Source organism: Indicator indicator, chromosome 11 (genome assembly GCF_027791375.1).
Source record: "Indicator indicator isolate 239-I01 chromosome 11, UM_Iind_1.1, whole genome shotgun sequence".
Taxonomy (NCBI): Eukaryota; Metazoa; Chordata; class Aves; order Piciformes; family Indicatoridae; genus Indicator; species Indicator indicator.
The window spans coordinates 15783473-15801804 of NC_072020.1; the positions used below are offsets into that span (position 1 = coordinate 15783473).

Here is an 18332-nt window from a genome sequence, read left to right on the forward strand (position 1 = left end):
AAAATCACACCCTTTGTGAGATGCTAGTGACACAACAAAAACCCCAAACTCCAATAAACTTCCCTTTTAAACTTCTGCAAGCCTCCTAATAGTGTCCACCCATCCAGAGAACCACCAGGCAGGACTCTACTGGGTAAAGTATTAACCAAGTATTGCCCTAAAAGGAAGGAAATGACACATACAAAAAATAAGTTTGTAAGGATAGTGTAATTTTGCAATTTTATACAACCTATTTGTGTAAAACATTTTAGAGTATTCTACAAGCAAAATACAGTTCTGGAGGAATTCCTAGAGATAAACCACATTTCCTAAGCAGGAAGCTTTAAAGTGTGTTCCTCCAGTGTGTGCATTAGGTTTAGGCTGGTGGAGTTTGATGTCAGATATAGCTACAAACCTGTGGTGTACAGCAGATTGTGTATTCACAATTGAGAACATTTTAACAAAGTGTCCATGCTAATTTTTTAGCTAAATCATACACGTGTTTTTATCTAAAGCTGCAGCTGCTGTACAATGCAGTATGGCCTGTGCAATGATCACACAATGTCCTCCATCTGCCCGTGAGGAGCATCATTCCAGGAGATGCCTCTTTATCTCGTCTGCTATTTCCTGTTCCAGCTCTGGGAAATATGTTGGATCTTATTCATCCTTCCTCTCTGGTCAAGCAGCTTATATCTCAGTGAATTTTCCTCTGATTTCTTGTGGAAGGCTGGGAAATAGTCTCCTGAGCTGTGAATGGGCCTCCTGAGGTGATGCAACTGAGGTTTGATGGCTGGTGGTGACAAAGGAAGAACAATGATGGTTACCATGCCTAGCATTCACTCACTGGTGAACAAGAAATTAATTCCTCGGAAGCTGTGTCCATCCCAAAGCTGTGTCCATCCCAAAGCTGTGTCCATCCCACCTGGCACAGCCTGTCTGTGGAAAGGAGGATTTCCCAGCCTGTGGGCCAGGACTCTTTTGGGTTAATGGGTAGAGAGTTAGGAAAAGGTTTTTGGGGGAAAAAAAGCGAAAATATAAATAATAAATATAGAAGTAAAATTCTAGAATGAATTATAGACATCTTCAAAGTGGAATTGGGCAATTCAGCACTTTGGAATACTTGATCTTGAAAACATGCCCTTATTCAGACATCCCAGAAGACTGTATCAACACAGGTGAATTCCAAGGAGCATCCTCAAGGTTAGGAAACAGCAGTTTAGAGAAGAGATGAAAATGCCAAAAGTCTAAATGAAGAAGCAACTTTATACTTACCTATCTACATGTGGATAGCTAAACATTTCACTGCTTTCAAAATATCATTGAACAAAGGCATTTTAAGGCAAAAAAAAAATTTGGATTGATTTCTGAGAATTCAGGAATAGGTGGATTTGAGGAGTTTTGTTTGATTTTCCAGCTAACTACAGGCCATTGTGAAAACCACAGGTGGGCTGCACATGAACCTGACTATTCTCAATTTCTTGACTCTGTTTATTTGAATCTAGGTCTTGCTTACATTTTCTCACAGGTGGAATAAAAATTAAACATGGCTATGACCCACAATGTATTCATCTTAAGCATGGGTATCTGCAAAATAACTGAGTAATAAGTCAAGCATTAGCATGATAAGCACTTCAAAAGAAAGAAACCTGTTCTCAGCATGAATCCTAAGAGGCAATAAAGATCCCTCTGTGCGAGCTAGCTAGTATCAGATGCTAGAATGGTCACATTCTCATCTCCCTGAACTCCTTGAGTAACTGATCATAGTTTAAAATGTCCTGGGAACCAAATAAACAAACAAACAAACAAGTGGATTTCCTAAACTTTAGAGATTTCCATTCAGATTTGTGCATAGTCATAACCTTTCCTGTTCTCAGCTAGACTCCACTGACATTCATTAAAAGCTTGACAAATATCCAGATGAGTTATGGTTCTTTGAGGCACATTTACTTTTCAAATTAATTCCATTTTCTGTACTCAGCATGGATTCATCCAAACTCTTATTGGATTTTCCATTGCTCAGCATGGGGGAATGTTTATTGTTAGCTGGAATTTTACTGGCATTGTTGCCAGCAGAGATGACTTGGCTAATAGGTTTAGGAGGTTTATCCAGAACACCGACCATGCTGTTTATCATCCTCACACAGGAGTTGATACAGAGGATACATGATATTTAATTTCTTCAGGCTTTAGTGACTGAAAGTGATGGAGAGAAGTTTCTCTCTCAGGACTCTAGAGTTCTTTTCCTAGATTTTTCACTGATTTCTTGTGTATTCTAAACTATAATACTCACTCTATTTTCTCCACATGTAAAATGGGAATAAAATTCAGAGCACTTACATCACAGGGTTTTGTGGGCTTCAATAAATTATGATTCTCAGGAGCTTCACACATGGAGCGAGGATGCAAGTATTACAAGTTTATAAGGTACTCATTTCCTTTTTTATTTACATTTAGGGAAAATGAATAATTATTTTTTAACATAATGGCTACCATCAAGGCAATGAAATCATGGCCAGTGTAGACCAGAATAGCAACTCAAGTAGCATCATGCAGAAAGACTGTGTGTTGTTCAGACACTGCTTTAGCAAGGAAGCTAAGAGTGCATTAGCTGCTCTGGTTGCTCTGGCCAGTGGGATATGCAACCCAGCATCTCACAGAACAACAGCCATGCAAACCTCAGATTTGACTGGGACAGCATCCACCCAGTGTTTCCAAGAATCATAGAATGGAAGGGAACTTTAAGAACATTTTGTTTCAAACCCACTGCCCTGGACAGGGATACTATGCACTAGATTAGATTGCTCAAAGCCCCATCCAACCTGCCCCTAAATACTTCCAGGCATGGAGCATCTGCAGCTTCTCCAGGCAACCTGGTCCTTTACCTCAACACCCTCACAGTAAAGAATTTCTTCTTATAATTTCCACCTATCCTTTCTTTGAAATTAACATTATGCCTTGGTTTGCCTAAGCTACATTGGTCATCACAGCTGAAAGAATCAATGCCAGAGCTGCCACTTAGCAGACAACTACAAACTAAAACCAATGTAGTTCACTGGGAACACCTCATCCAGCACAAGGTTCTGCTTGCAGCACCACAGTTAAGGGTTGCCCACTTCATACCACTTTGTGCTGTTCTTGAGGGAATTGTACCTTCAACTGATGTTTGGATTTTCAAAGAGTTGTGCTAAGCAGAAGGAAGAGTAAAGCTTGGAATCTGCTAAAACCCTGCAGGTTGGGCATGATGCACTTAAGGTTTAACTGCAGATACTGTGTCCAAGTGGGGCAGGATTTCAGTAAACAGAGCAGATCAGGCCACAGGACTCAGAGAAGATTGCAATTCATACAGTGCTTATGTGAAGGAAGAAGAACATTCATCTCTCTTGCCTTTGTGATGTGTAAGACAACAGCAGCCTACTACTATGTTCCACACAACTCCAATTAGATTAATAGCTTCAGACACTACACCAGAAGCTATCATTTTGGTTTAGAAGTTATGGATACAGCATGGGAGAGGGGCAAATATCTTCATGCCACCACTGAAAGAAAAATGCTGTCACTCAGCAGCTGTAAATAATACTCCTGGCTCCATCAATGCCCTTGCTGTTTCCCTCACCATGCACTGTGTAGAGTGCTTGGAGAAATGGGTGATTCACCCTCCTTAGACTGAGAAAAAGGAGTCATTCCAGGAGGCAACAGATGTGCCTACAGCAGATGGGCTCCCTGAGTCACTGTGAGATGTAGTTGAGCTGCTGGAAGACTCTGTTTTCACCAGTGGTCAGACCCAGTTGGGAGTACTGCCAGGGCCCTCTCTTGCACACAGCCACCTTACCTCATAAAACTTCCTCATCTTTGTGACCCTTTGGGTGTGTCTTCTTCTCACACACTTTATATTTTTAAGGCAGAGATTCAGAAGTTAGTGATGAGGAGGACCAACCAACTTGCCAGCAAAGAGACTGATGAGATCGCATGTACCTGTGCCTGTTCTCATCAGCTTCTCTCTTTCAGAAGTGACGCTAAGCCAAACATAGTAAAGCTTCCGCTCTTCATTTGAGACTCCACATGTAATTCACAGTACAAAAAAGGGTAAAACAGTAACATTTTCTGTTAGAAAATTGTGTGTGTGTTTACAGCAGGCTGTTTCCTAACTACATATTAGTCAGTGTCTGCTTCAAGGAAAAGCAACCACTCCAAAACATGACCTGTATAGAGCATAAAGAAACAACACCATGTCTGTAAACAAAACACATCACTGGACCATATCCATGGGAAATATTGCACTCTTATCTACTCATCCCATACTGCAAAGAGCTGCATGGCAAAGGATGGTTTGCAAACCATAGCACAATAAACATTTTCGTGTGCAAGCCATGGTAACAGGGCACAAAAAGGTCCAAGCATTAAACAGACAAATAGAGAAAAGCCACTGGGTCCCTGAACCAACTGGTGCCAAAACATACACTGAGCTGTGAGGTGTCTGCTGAAGAGGGAGTCAAAACACAGCTAGTCAATTCTGTAAGTGGCAGACAGAAGGCACCTTCCTATAATTCATCATGAGTTTGTTACAGTCACTGGAAGACTGAAATGGCAACAAATCCAGTGTCCTTTTGGAAAATGGGACACTATTAGGCTGATTGCTCCCCAGTCTTGAAGATAGATTCTCCTTATCGCTGTTTTTCTAATCATAAGTTAACAGATCCCTACATCAGGTAGTTTTAAAGGGGAGTAAATGTTATCATTCCCACATCTGGCACAGCACAGAAACATGCTGCTGCACATTGGCTTCTATACAGATGAGGAAACTGGATGCACAAGAAGGATTTGAGCAAGGTCATTTAGCAAGTCAGCACTCATGAAGGGACTGGACCTGGTAGTTTATGCCCAGACCCTATTCATAGCTTCATGGATTGGTTTGGGTTGGAAAGGACTTTAAAGATCATCTAGTTCCAACCCACCTGCCATGGGCAGAGACACCTTTCACTAGCCCAAATTGCTCAAGGCCTCATACAGCCTGGTCTTGAACATCTCCAGAGAGGGGCATCTACAACCTCCCTGGGCAACCTGTTCCAGTGTCTCACCCCCCTCACTGTAAAGAATTTCTTCCTACTATGTAGTCTAAACTGACCCTCCTCAAGCTTAAAGCCATTCCCCTTCATCTTATCACTACAAGCCCTGTAAAAAGTCTTTCCTGGCTCATATAAATATTCTTCTGCATTTACATTCTCTACCTTCTTATTACAATGGTGGTCTGCAGGCTCAGAGCAAGGATCACACATTAAAAGGGATGTGGGATTTGCTTGCAGGTACTCACTAGCAGATTAATGGCTGAAAAGTTGGAGAAATGGATGAAACCCCTTCTTTAAGCACTGCTTGTGAAAATTAACAAGGGAAAAATGTAAACATGCCAAAACATATACCAAGTGAACTAGTTTTGAAATTATGTCCATATTTGATGAGAGTTATGGCTGTAATGTGACATGAATGTCACATTTTTTCAAGGAACACACCACACCTTTTACTGAAAATGTCACTTTTTAAAGGAAAAATTCCACAAATTTTCCTTAAAATGGAACTTTTTTTTCCCCTCCTTCAAAGAGCAAGACCACTCCAAAATCTCTCCAAATAGCAAGACCTCTAAATCCCACCTCCAAGAAAATCTTGAGTGAAAACATGCAAAGTAACAGCCTCTCCTTTGAACATAAATATAAGAATTTAAGAGCTGCTGGGATGCTATGAGAAAGAGGAAAGATATACTTATTGTCACTGACAGTGATGAGAAGCTTCAGAAGTTAAGGGGATGTATTTATGATATTTTCTGTTCTATGCTTTCTATCTAAAAAATGCCTTGGATTAGGTAGCTGGGTGTCTTCACGTGAGGGTGCTGCTCCGAGGTGCAAAGTTCACTTTCAGTGATTGTCTGTTGTGCTGGAGCAGGACAGCAATCCATGGAGCACGTTGTTTTACTAAGGGAATACAGGGTTTAACTTCTCTCACATTCCTGCTCGTTGTTTTTCCTTGTACCCAAGTGGTGGCTGCAGCTGTGCCTAGGGAAACAACCTGCTAAGGTGATGGCTGTAAAAGAGCTGTGAACAGCTTGGAGAACTGACACAGCACAGAAACATGCCACTGCAGATTGGCATCTATACATGGAGCCACACCACACCTCATCTGCTAGCACAGCAGCCGCTGATGAGAATATCCATAGCAAAACTTCTTAAGTACTTTGAAGTTTGGGATTTTTTTCTGGGTGATTTTTTGTGGTCTTCCTCTTTCTTTCACCTACTGTGAATTATACATATATGAATGCCCTTGCACATGCAAGATAGCATTTTCTTCACACAAAGCCATTGCTTGTGTAACTGCTTCAAATTAGCCTCCCTTTCTTCTGACAGCTGTGCAGGACAGAGTTGAAGCAATTAAGAAAGTGGTTACTGTGGTGAAATAGAGATGGCAGGATTTGGGAGATGAAAGGACACAAAACAAGCTGTGCTTGTGTGCAAAAAACAACCTTATTTTTTCCCTTCAGCATCAATGTGCACGTGATAAAGGCCTGAATTAATTTGTTGATAGAAATAAAATGGCCTGTGAAGTCTGTACTGCAGGCCAGAAAACCTAAGGGATTTGATTAAAAATGGGGTAAAGACCATTAAAAATGATAGTTTGCTCAATGCAGTGAATGGGTTTAATTTTTTGAATGTGATGTGTAAAAGTTGTGCCATACCTGGAGAAGAAGCTGCCCGCTTATGCTCATCTCCCAGCAGTGGGCACTATGAGTGCCTCTATTCCTATAGCTGCACATGGAAGTCAACTAGAGTGAAGTGGAACTAACTGACCTGGCAATGTAAGGTGGTTTGCCGAGGAACCAGAGCCTGGTAAGTCAGCTGAACGTCGTGCAGGACCTTTAAAAAGAAAGAGTAGTTTCAGCAGAGGTGGATGAACAGTAGTCTCATCAGCCATCAAAATGCTTTTTGTTGTGCTGCCACCAGTATGAGGTGTTTGTCATCTTTCTACCATTTGTTATCCATGGTTTTAGATGAGGCTAACTGGGAAAGTAGCATCCCTTGTGGGGATGTTTCTGTCTAAAGGAGTCAATATCAAGCACATCTCTCTCCTTTTTATCACTCACCTGGTGCGGGTGAAGATACCCTAGGTATTGATCCTGGAAGTTTTCCATTCTTAAGTTTTGGACCTAGGAACCATTGTCAGACCTCAGAGAGCTTTCCCTTCAGCTACCTCCCTTTTCCCACAGAACTGGAAATTGCCAGGTTTATTGCCTGGCATGGCTCTGAAGGCAATTACACAGCACTTACCTTGCTTCTGTGGCACTTCAGCAAGCAGCTGGCATCACTTTGAGAACGACCAGTTGGGAACAGCTCCAGGCATTTCTGTCACTGGCAATATGTGCCAGAGAAAGGACTCTGATACTCTATTTGCAAGTGGAGGTGAGTCACCCAAATCATTAGATGTCTTTCAAACCATCCTTCTCCCTTCTTGCTTTTATGGCAGTCAGTACTTTTGATCTGAAGATCACAGCTGGCTACATCGAATCCCTCAATATCTAACAGGGATTGGCAGCTTGGCTTCATCTCTACTTGCATTGGTCTGGAGGGACGTGCAGACTGAAACCAAGCCAGTAAAGTTGTACGAGTACAAGTACAGCAGGGAGCACACTGCATGTTCTTCAGAAATCAATGCCTGTGAAACTCCCAGAGAGGAAAGGAGAACCAGGAAATTCCAGGAGAACCTGGACATTCAGGCAAAAGGCAAGGCACAAAGCCTTTCATGCTTGTGTTGAACATCTCTGAGCATTACATCCCCCTTACAGAAAATGGCTTGGTCTCTGCCACTCTCCATCAGGATTTTTTTCCTTTTTAAGGAAAAGATCAAATAGAAAACCAGCAGTGGTTCAGGAAACTTCTGGTCATTACTTATGTGGTGTGATGACTACTGCAGAGATGCCATCTGAGTTTACCTGGAACAAGACACTTTGGAGAAGGTGGTACATAAAGCTGTAGCTGAAATGCTGTGAACAGAGTTGTATGAGCAGTGCTGGAGCACAGGACACCAGAACTGCAGGACTGATGCTCATGCTTCAAGTGGCACAGGAAAAAAAAAAAATCAAAACCCACCAAAAAAAAACCCAAAACAACACCAAATCCAAGAGCAAATGTTTCAGTGGGCATGAGTGTGGTGCACTGTTGTTGGGTTAGATCCTGTTATGGGTTGTAGTTTCAGTCAAAAGAGAAAAGGAGAAAAGTGAAGTTGTCATGTCTATCTCCAGCCAGGTAGAGATTTACCTCAGGGTCCTTAAATAAGCTATTTGAATTCTCTACCTCAGTTTCCCTGTCTTTAGAAATTACATAATGCCACTAACTGCTCCCTTCAGGGGCAAGTGGTGAGCAACAGCTGCTGTCCAAGCACTTCTTACTACACTGGAAAAACAAACAAAAACACAGGAAAAAGGAGTTGATTATGACTAGTACTCTGTGGGGAGCTGGACACTGGAAAGCAAACAGCAAGTTCCATGCCTGGTTTGGATGTAGAAAGCACCATTAAAAAAAATAAAATAAAATGAACCCTTCTACAGCTTTAGTTCAAATGGAGCAGAGACCTCATTGGATTTATTTGGTAATAGGATGAACATACATGGACTCAGTTACAGAAAAACTGGAATGCTGAAAAATGTTATATACATTTAGAGACCACAAGCCTCTTCTTTCAAATAAGGAACTAACAATAAATACATATTGTTCAAAAGTATTCTCAGAACAGTTGAGAATTCTTGGTATTACATGGCATCATTCATTTCAGTTTTGCCTTTATTTTTTTTTCCTTTTGAATCCAAGGACTCATAAGGAAAAAAAGAAAAAGGCAAAACTGAAGTCCAAGGACTCATAAGGTTGGTTTTGGTTGAGGCTTTTTTTCCCTACCCATACAGTCCCAGGAGCAAACTTGTGTTAAGTTTTGCTTTCAGCATGTGTTTTAACTTGTTTTCTATCCCTGGTGCAAAATAACATAACAACCTTCCTCTTTCTTCCTTGAAAAAAAAAAAAAATCAGAGAACAAGTGTCTGTTGTTTATTTTAGTTCAGTTCATGAAAGACATCACCATTATCAGTTCTGCTAATATAAACATACTCTAAAGTTTATGTTCAACTTCATACATAGAATTCCCTGCAGAATGCCAGCTGAGATAGGTTGTTTTACAAGACCAAGATCCTTAAATTTGGTTAATTTCCCTTATCCTTCCTACCAATAGCTTTAATGTTTCTTAGCATTATTTAGGACCTGTCACTGTAGGGTTAACCACGAGAGCAGTGAAATCTGCTGTCACAGATAAGCCACAATGTCCACCCTTCCTCCCTGCTGAAGGCAGTCAGTGTGCTACGGTATGACTTTGATTGAAGTGCCTGCAACAAATAGCATCATCAGAAGGAAGAGAGTTACATAGCCTTATTTAAACATGTGGGGGTGGAAGCAGCTCCTACCACAGCAAAGGAAGACAGTGCCACCCATCAAGCATTGGCTTGACACAGGCTGCCCTGCACAGAATTATCTGTATATGCTTCAGTTATTTAAGACTTTGGCCCCAGGGCTTGTGATGGGACCAGCAGGACTTTGCATGCAGCTTCCTTTGATTTCAGTGCAACTAAAAGAGTGGTCAGGCCCTAAGTGCTACTTCGCTCTAAGCTGATGTTGCTAACGCAATGGCTTTTGTCTATTGGGGAGGAAGGGGGAGGAGAAAAGGGACAGGCAATATTTCTGTGAGAATCTGGGTCTGTAGACAACCAGAAGGTCTGGTAAAAACCCAACCAGAACCCTACAATAAAAATAGCAGATATTTAAAAAAATTGCATATAAAAGTGTATAAAAATATCATCCAAGCAAGAAGAAAAGGAAAGCGCTCACTCCGTCATTCTACTGTGAGTTTGTATGACTAGAAAACCCAAATGGCCATAGTAATTTTGTTTGATAGGTGCATTCCTACCACCAACACAGGATTACAAATACTCCTCCTATCACTGGAAAGCTTCTAAACCCAGGGTGTTACAAATACACAGCAGCTGATTGATACACACTCAGAGAAAAAGCAAAAGAATGCAAAATGCCAAGAGGGTGCTGCGAGGCTTGCGAGTGCTGTCCTCTGCTTAGGTCTGAGGGTAAATAAAGTGCTAAAACTGAGCTTCAGGTCCTCAGTCAGCTTGCCTGGAAGTAGATCCGTTTTATGGTAAATCCATTTTATTCTACCTGGTGACCAAGTCGTCAGAGCAGGGAGAGCTGATGCCTGAAAAACAGGGATGTGTCCCAGTCCTGCCTGAGTACATGTAGATCAGAACCCTCTGTGCTCGCAAGTGATTCAAAGGATCATTGCAGCAACGAGGAAGTAATCTCAGCAAGTGGAAATGCGTGGTCAGTGTTTCATTTTAACAGAAAAAAAGTGGCATTGTTGGTGGCCCTCCTCCTGCTCCTGCTTTGATCACAGTGATCAGATGGGGAAAGGGTTGTCTGGGAACACAAAAATTTGTTTCCCTCTGGAAGCAGGGGGAACACCGCCGCATTCCGGTGCACACTTGACACTAGACTGAGACTGAAGCAAACCTGTTCATGTTGCGGGTAACTCAAGGGGAAGGGAGATGAATTAACATCTTAAAATATGAAAGCATGGGGTTTTTTTTCCCCTCCTTTCTCCCTGGACAGCACTGATGCCCACTTTGTGATGCCCAGTACCTCAGTACGGAGTCAGTACCTCAGGGCTCCATCTCATCCTCAGCCAGTGTGTTCCTGCCTTTGTGCACTGATGTTCAGACACTCTGCCAGCCCAGCTCTGAGATCAGCACCCGTGCAAGACATGCAAAAGCACAGGATTGTTCTGCTGGCTTTCATTATTGGCTGAGGTGATGGATTAAAAAGGAGCAAAAGGCTTGATTGTGTTGTCATTTGCTGAGTACAAATGGCTAACATATGGTATAGATCATCAGAGGAGGATGAGTTTCATTATTATAAAATGAAATATGAGGGAAAAGGAGCCAAGAAGAAATATTTAAGATCACCTCACAAGTTCCTGGAGACAGACTAGCTTATTCTAGCTGAAGTAAAAACAAAAAAAAAAAAAAAAAAGAGTACTGTCCTTGTCCAGTTCCATCACTTCTAATTTGAAGAGATTATTGTGCTTTTTAATAAAAGTCATGTCTTGGACCCACTATAGAATTTTCAAGGACTAACAGCAGAAGTACGTGTCTTTAGCTAGGTGAGCTCATGGACCTTCTGATTACACAGCAGCCCAGCACTATCAGCAATCTAGTTTGAAATTTTTTTGCTTCTATATGGAGCCTGTAAAGCCTTGTAAGTACATATGCAAACATTTGCACGTTCAAAGTGTAGTTTGCAAAAACACTCTCATATACCATTCCTCTCTGGCGTAATCAGCTATATTTTGAAAGTTTCTCTCCAACCACTAAATTTATGCTTGAAAAAAGAAAACATAATGAAGAAGAAATTCGCCTCCTTCATTCATGCATCAGAAACCAGGCTTCCAAAGTCCAGATTCATTCTGATGCTCAGTGTCCTATTGTATTAGGAGATAATGCCTTTACACCAGTTGGAGCTATACCAAAAGCTGCACTTTTAGATAAGCATTGATCAGCCTAGATCAACTACTCTGAAACATGCTTTAAGTCTAAAATTGCAAATTTTCCTTTTCTTATTCTACCATCTATTATATCATCATATATAGATATATCATGTATATATATATATACATGTGTATACATATATATAGCATACATAGATGCTTCTAGCATCTATTTTTTCCCCTCAAACATTGAAAACATTAGTGACATCCATCATCTTTTAATAAACACAAATCTGACCATATTAGCTTAAAAAAAAAAGGAAAGTGTAGTTTATAAGGAAAGCTGATTGATTCAAGCATTTTGAAAGTATGTATCACAGATTTTTATGCTGAAGAAAAATTACTTTACAAAATCAACAGATCACTTCTTTACAGATCACCTCTTGCATGTTGTCATAGAAATGCATGGTTCAAATCACTGACTGACTGCACCTCAGAGAACTGTCAACCTTTGAGCCATTTAAATAATGACCTGGATAGAGTGAGGGAGGTAAAATACTGGCACAGTTTGCCCAGTGAGCTGATAGATGCCCCATCCCTGGAAACATTCCAGGTCAGGTTGGAAGGGGCTCTGAGCAACCTGGTCTAGTTAGAGATACCCCTGCAAAGGGGTTGGACTAGACCTTTAAAGGTCTTTTCCAACCCAAATCATTCCATGATTCTATAAAAATATATTGTTTGCTTTTCCCTTTCTGTTTTTCTTTTTTTTCCAATTATGGCTATTCAAGCACTATATCACCACGAGTCAAAGGTCTGCTAATTCCCTGGACACCAGTTCCAGCTAATAGAAAAAGCACTGATAGAGATACTGGCAATGGTATCACTCTCTGTTTTAAGGAGGTAAAGTGTCTGGTTTCTACCTCTCAAGTTACATACCAAGAAGCAGAAGAAGCCTGGTGCTCTTCCAGCAAGACAGCCTTCTGAGAGCATCAGCAGACCCTTGCACAGAGGCAGAAAAGTGCCTTCTTTAGCACATAGCTTCCCAGCCTGTGCTGCTCTCCATAAGAAGCACTCTGGTACCAAGAGATCCCTTTTGGGTATTGGTGGGCACTTGGTAGAATTTCAGCATGAAGCCAATGTTGTGAGCCCAATTGCTGCAGAATTTCTGGGTTATTAATTGCTTATACTGTCTTACTGAGGATGGAAAAGGAAGGTATCTGAAAACATAATTTCTATACATCTGGGGCAAAAATGTGAAACCAAAAATCCTTTCTCATTCTTTATAAACATAGTCCATTAGCTGAAGAACACCTACTCCTTTCCCACTCTTTCATTTGTTTCCTTCCTTTTGTGGAATAAAATGAGAGAAAGCAGTTCTGTAATGTATTTTTATTTTTATTTGTTTTTCTGTTTGTTTGCCTTTTTTTTTTTTTACACAATAGCACAGTGGCTGAGCTCTAGTTTAAGTTGGAGGTGTCTAAACATACCATTCCTTGGCTCACAATGCACTAGCACAGTGCTGCAGAGTGCTCCAGGGAGGTTGGGGGGGGTGGAGTAGGTGTGATCCTGGGAGGGGACCCCATAATAGATGCTTTCATCTGGCCTAGTCTCTTTGTAGGACTTTTGATTTCTAGATTTCACTTTTCACTTTATATATTTCCAAGCTAATAAATTTCCTGGGGATTTTTTTTTCTTTTAACATGACAACAAAAAAATCTAGAAAATGCTAATAATCCACTGTAGCTTGTACAAATGATTTTAAAAGAGCAGGAGAATGTTAGAGCTAGTTCTGACTGCCTGTATATCACAAAACATTTTGCAGCATACCTGTGTGCTGAGATCAGTGACTCTGACTTGAGCATCTCTTCTGGAATAGCAGCTCTGATCTGCAGTCCTCAAGAGATGGCAAATCCACCATTTTTCTTATTAGATCCTGCCAGTGGTGAATAACCCTAACCACCAAGGAAAAACATTTTCCAGTCTTATTTCACACCTTTGTGCCAGTGCATGGGAAACAAGAACTGACAATTAAGCAGTCTGGCTTTGCTATCTGAAAGAAGTCCCTCACAGAAAGAAAGAAAATACGTATCAGAAACTGATGAACAAAAAGATTCATGTTTTTGAGATCATTATTATTATTCTACTGTGCATAATCTAAGGCATCTTTTGTCACTGTACATTAGGTCAAAATATTGACTAAACAATCCTGCACCTCTGATCAAACACTCAGTGAGGGTATGTTCCCCCTGACTTGAAGGAGAAGTCTGACTGAGCAGGGACTGAGACACCACTGCACTATTTAGTTCTGCATTACTGATGTTTCATCAATGTGCCTTCAAAGAGCCTGGTCAGGGCTCCCAGTCATATTTTACCATTCTTACTGGGGCTGAATGTTGGTGGAATAGGTGAAAGGGAAGGTGGGAAGGTGCTACATGATTATGAAGCCCTCTGCAATTCACTACATACCCTTATAGTTATTGTAGTTAAATAAGCTAGTTCAGTGAAGCCAACTGCAAGTTCTAAGAACCCCATGAGTGATTTTTGCACTTCCTCCTTCTGAAAGCTTGTGATTGAAGTGCAACCTTTTCACAGCATGAACCTAATCTAAATCTCTGTCTTTGAACAAACTCAGACTCTGGTGCCCCCAGAAAAAAAAAAAAAAAAATCAAAATATCTCCAGCCTCAGTAATCAAAATCCCAGATACAAACACTCCTGAGTGACAAGGTATTCATACTTAAATGTGGATTTAGGTTGAGCTCACTGCTGTGATTTTTGCTAGTGTCATGGGAAGTTTGTCCCTGTGCATGCACAGTTTAAGCAGGAATAGAGACCCAAGCTCTAATATAGGCTGGTGATAAAAGTCTGTGCTTTTGAATATGAAAAGGAAACACTAAATTAGATTTACCTTCCTAAGCCAATGTTTAGCAAGTTCTCTATATAGCAAAGAGCCATGACAGCAGTCTGATTCCTTGTAAAATACATACATGACTAACACAGCATGACCTCATCCTGAACAAAAAGGAACTAGGCAAAAAGCAAACAGTCATATGTGCATGTAGGTGTCTTGGTTTCCACACAGACAGGTAAAATTACAATTAACTGGATCCCTACCAAGATCCCAAGCCAGCAAAGCACTTACATACTTGTTTGACATTTCTCATATAAAGATATCTGCCTGAAATCAAGGCCAGAGCAAGTTAGCTATTTAACATTTCTTCTTTAAATTAGCCAAAATGATGGCTACTTTCCATGTGTCTAACTCCACTGGACAAGATATTTTTATCCACTGACCCAGCAGTGTATTTAGAACACACATTTTCATTTTGTTTTTGTCTGCCCATACTTCCCCAACAACACTTTCCCTTTTCTTTGGCCTGTCCATTCAGTCAGTGATGAAAGAAAGACCACATTGAGATGAAAGAATTGATCCATGTGATTCCCTGCTGCCTTTCTCGTCTTCAGGTCAGACAAAGAATGGTTACTAGTAGGCCATGAACAAATGTGGGAAACAGCTCATTATCTGTAACCTCAAATTAAGGCAGGCATGGTCAAGCATTACATTAGTACTCTCAGAGTTTGACAACAAAATTTGCCCCAAGGGAATATCACTTTCATTGATTAATTCTTTCCTATTTCTAACTGAAAAAAAAAAAAAGAAAAATAAAAAACAGAGCAAAATCAAGGGTTGAGCAAGTCTGCCTGCTGTTTAGAAATAAAAACATTTTGCTATCATTGCATCATCTGGGAAAGACATCAAATTGTAACAAATGGTCAAATGACTCGACAAATTCACTATTCAGATAAAGAAAATCTTCTACAGTGAGGGTAAAACTGATGTCAAATTCTGTCTACCAGCAGCTGCAAAAGGCTCTCATGGAAATTGTAAAAAGTGTATTATCAAGTTTTCTTTTTTCTTTTAATATTCTTTTGCATCATCCTACTGTTGCTTTCACAAGCTGGCAAAGGGCAATACTGGTATTTTAGGATGGTGCTCATCTATTTGCTTAACCTGTCCAGAAAAACTGAACCATTTGCATCAGGAAATCATCACTTCAAAGTTTTTTTTAAACAAAAAAAAACAACTTCCCAAAACAACAACAAACGCACACATATATGAACAAATAAACAAACAAAAATAAAACTGACCCAGAAAACCAAGGCCCCCACCCTAGAACCCAGAGCCATTAGTTGTGAAGTAGCCAGTGGGAGGAGGAGTGCTTTGAAAGTTGTTTTAACGCCTTCCCCAGAAACTGGTCTTTGCGGAAGGAGGAGGAGAACAGGAATGAAGAAGCTCAGCTAAAATGGTGAAAGAAATTTGCAGTCTCTTTTTTAAATTTATTTTTACTCTTCTGTATCTGGAAAAAAAAAAAAAAAGAAGAAAAAAGAAAAAGAAAAGTGTCAGTTGCTGCCTTTTTCCCCTTTGTCCAAGGAGCAGGTCATCTGGGAAAGAAAAAGAAGGGTACCACTTTAGACAGGCTCATTTCCTCCAAGCAGTGCAGCTTTCCTTCGCTGCTGAAAGGCTGCAGGGTGAGGCGTAACAAAGCAATACCTCTTATTGGCTCGACTGGAAATATCATTCTGTTCTACACACTGTGAAACCCACTGCTCTCTGAACAATCCAGGGGGAATGCAGCCTTTGGCATCAGTGGGATCATTTAACAGAATCCAGCCTACTTAGAACAAGAGATCCCATTAGGTTTCTCTGCTGTCGGGCTCTCTCAATATCATTGCTCCCTGGATCCTTCAGTACTTTTTTGCTCACAAAAGCAATGTTGTACATTTGGGTTGAGGTGAAGAAAACATTCCAAATAAAAAACCTTTTAAAAGCTCATTCCTCCTAAACAGCTTTCAAGGAAAAGCACAGCCTTATGTACGTATAAGTGTCAGAGACCTAACAAAATACGTGCATGTTACAAACAGCTTGACTCTGTCAAATATTTATAATCCCTTGGCCCCAAAATTAGGCTATCTTTGACTAACACTATCCTGAATATACAAACATTCTGTTTTCTACGAAGTTGTCCTGCAAGTCAATCTTCACAATGAACAGATCTCCAGGAGGAAATGTTGACAAGAAATCTTTTTCTTTACTTCTAGTGACAGAGGACAGTTTCTACTTAGAGGACACTCTACTCAACCTTCCCCTAGAAATCCTCTGGAAAAGCATCAAACAGGAGTGTTAATATTTTGCTCTAAACTGTCTGTCCCACCCAGCTCTCTGAATGCATGTGGCACTCTGCTTAGCTACTCTTATTCTGATGAAGCTTATGTCAGCAGAGCTTGAAAGTACATTGGAAAGGATCTCTCAACCAAGGAGATTCAGCCCAAGGAGAGATTAATTTATCTGTAAGGCTGAGCATGCCTCAGAAGAATTTATTTGAATTTCATTAGAATTTCTTTGGATTCCTTTCAGAAAAAGTTTCTTTTGCCTGCAATAATGTATTGCCCTTTTTATTATTTATTTCATATATATATATATAAGTAGTATTTGGGTAAAGGGAAAAAAAAGGACTAGCACAACAAAGATCTATGGCCTTGCTGCTGGACTGCATTATCTCTAATGAATATATACAGTGACTGCACAAATGTGTTAGTGAGTTGGTATAATTTTCTTCTACTCTACAGTTAGCAGGGGGACCCAGAAGGAAAGGTCATCTGGACACGTGAACTAAGTGACATCTTTCAGTAATAATTATTTCTGAATCTCTTAAATGATGTGCTGAATCACACCAGGAATCTGAAACAGAGCTCAAAATACCACCCAACATGCCCTCCCCTTCCTATGCCATCCATACTCACAAGCATTTTAAACCCTTCCATCCCTAATAATGAAACAAGGGGAAATGCAATGTTTCTTCCAGACTCTAGAAGTTCCCTGAATCTTTTGCTTCTCTTAGCTACATCATCAGCTCCAGTGAGAACATTCCAGTACAGCTTTTGCTGTTAAATTGCTGATAATTTTTTTATCTACTTAGTGGAGCAGATGTGTTGGTTCCCTAGCTGAATTTCCCTTTGGATGCAATAGAGTTTCCCTACAACTACCTTAACCTTGGATGTGATTCAACCTCTTTCTCATTTCAGCACAGCAGATCCAGTGCAAATATTAGTATGTATCAACAGAGGTAATTGAAAAAGGAAACAGAATGAACATGCAGTTCTTGGTACACAGGAAGGCTTTAAGTAGTTCACCTGGCATATACTGAATTTCATCATCTGAAAAAGTCTTATCTGAATGCACAGCTCAGTCCTTCAGTGTCACTGATGAGGTGCTATTGTTTGTCAGTGTTGAGCATTGGCCCTTCTCTTGATCACTAATGCAGAAATTCATGACTTCTACAGCTGTTCATGTGACACCAGCACCCACTGCAAGGAGATTAAGTCCATTGCTATCACGTTGTAGTTTACACTAAGGCATTTTTAATGTGTGCTGGCTGGACTATGAATCACAGAATCATAGAATTGTTAGGGTTGGAAGGGACCTCAAGGATCATCAAGTTCCAGCACCCCTGCCATAGGCAGGGACACCTTACACTACATCAGATTGTCCAGAGCCCCAGCCTGACCTTAAAAACCTCCAGGGATGAGACTTCCGCCACCTCCCTGAGCAACCTGTTCCAGTGTCTCACCACCCTCATGGTGAAGAACTTCTTCCTAACACCCAATCTGAATCTACCCATTTCTATTTTTGTTCCATTCCCCCTAGTCCTATTGCTACCTGACACCCTAAAAAGTCCCTCCCCAGCTTTCTTGTAGGGCCCCTTCAGATACTGGAAGGCCACAATAA

General features: G+C 40.7%; 1 protein-coding gene across 1 annotated transcript in view; it reads right to left on the reverse strand.

The window, feature by feature from the left end:
- Positions 1-599: 599 nt before the first annotated feature.
- Positions 600-18332, reverse strand: part of PDE1C (phosphodiesterase 1C) — a 277040-nt gene continuing 259307 nt past the window's right edge. The window contains exons 18-19 of the mRNA XM_054384765.1: positions 6810-6875; positions 600-769 (exon numbers count right to left, since the gene is read on the reverse strand). Coding sequence (XP_054240740.1) covers positions 600-769; positions 6810-6875 — 236 coding nt within the window. The remainder of the gene's footprint in view (positions 770-6809; positions 6876-18332) is intronic.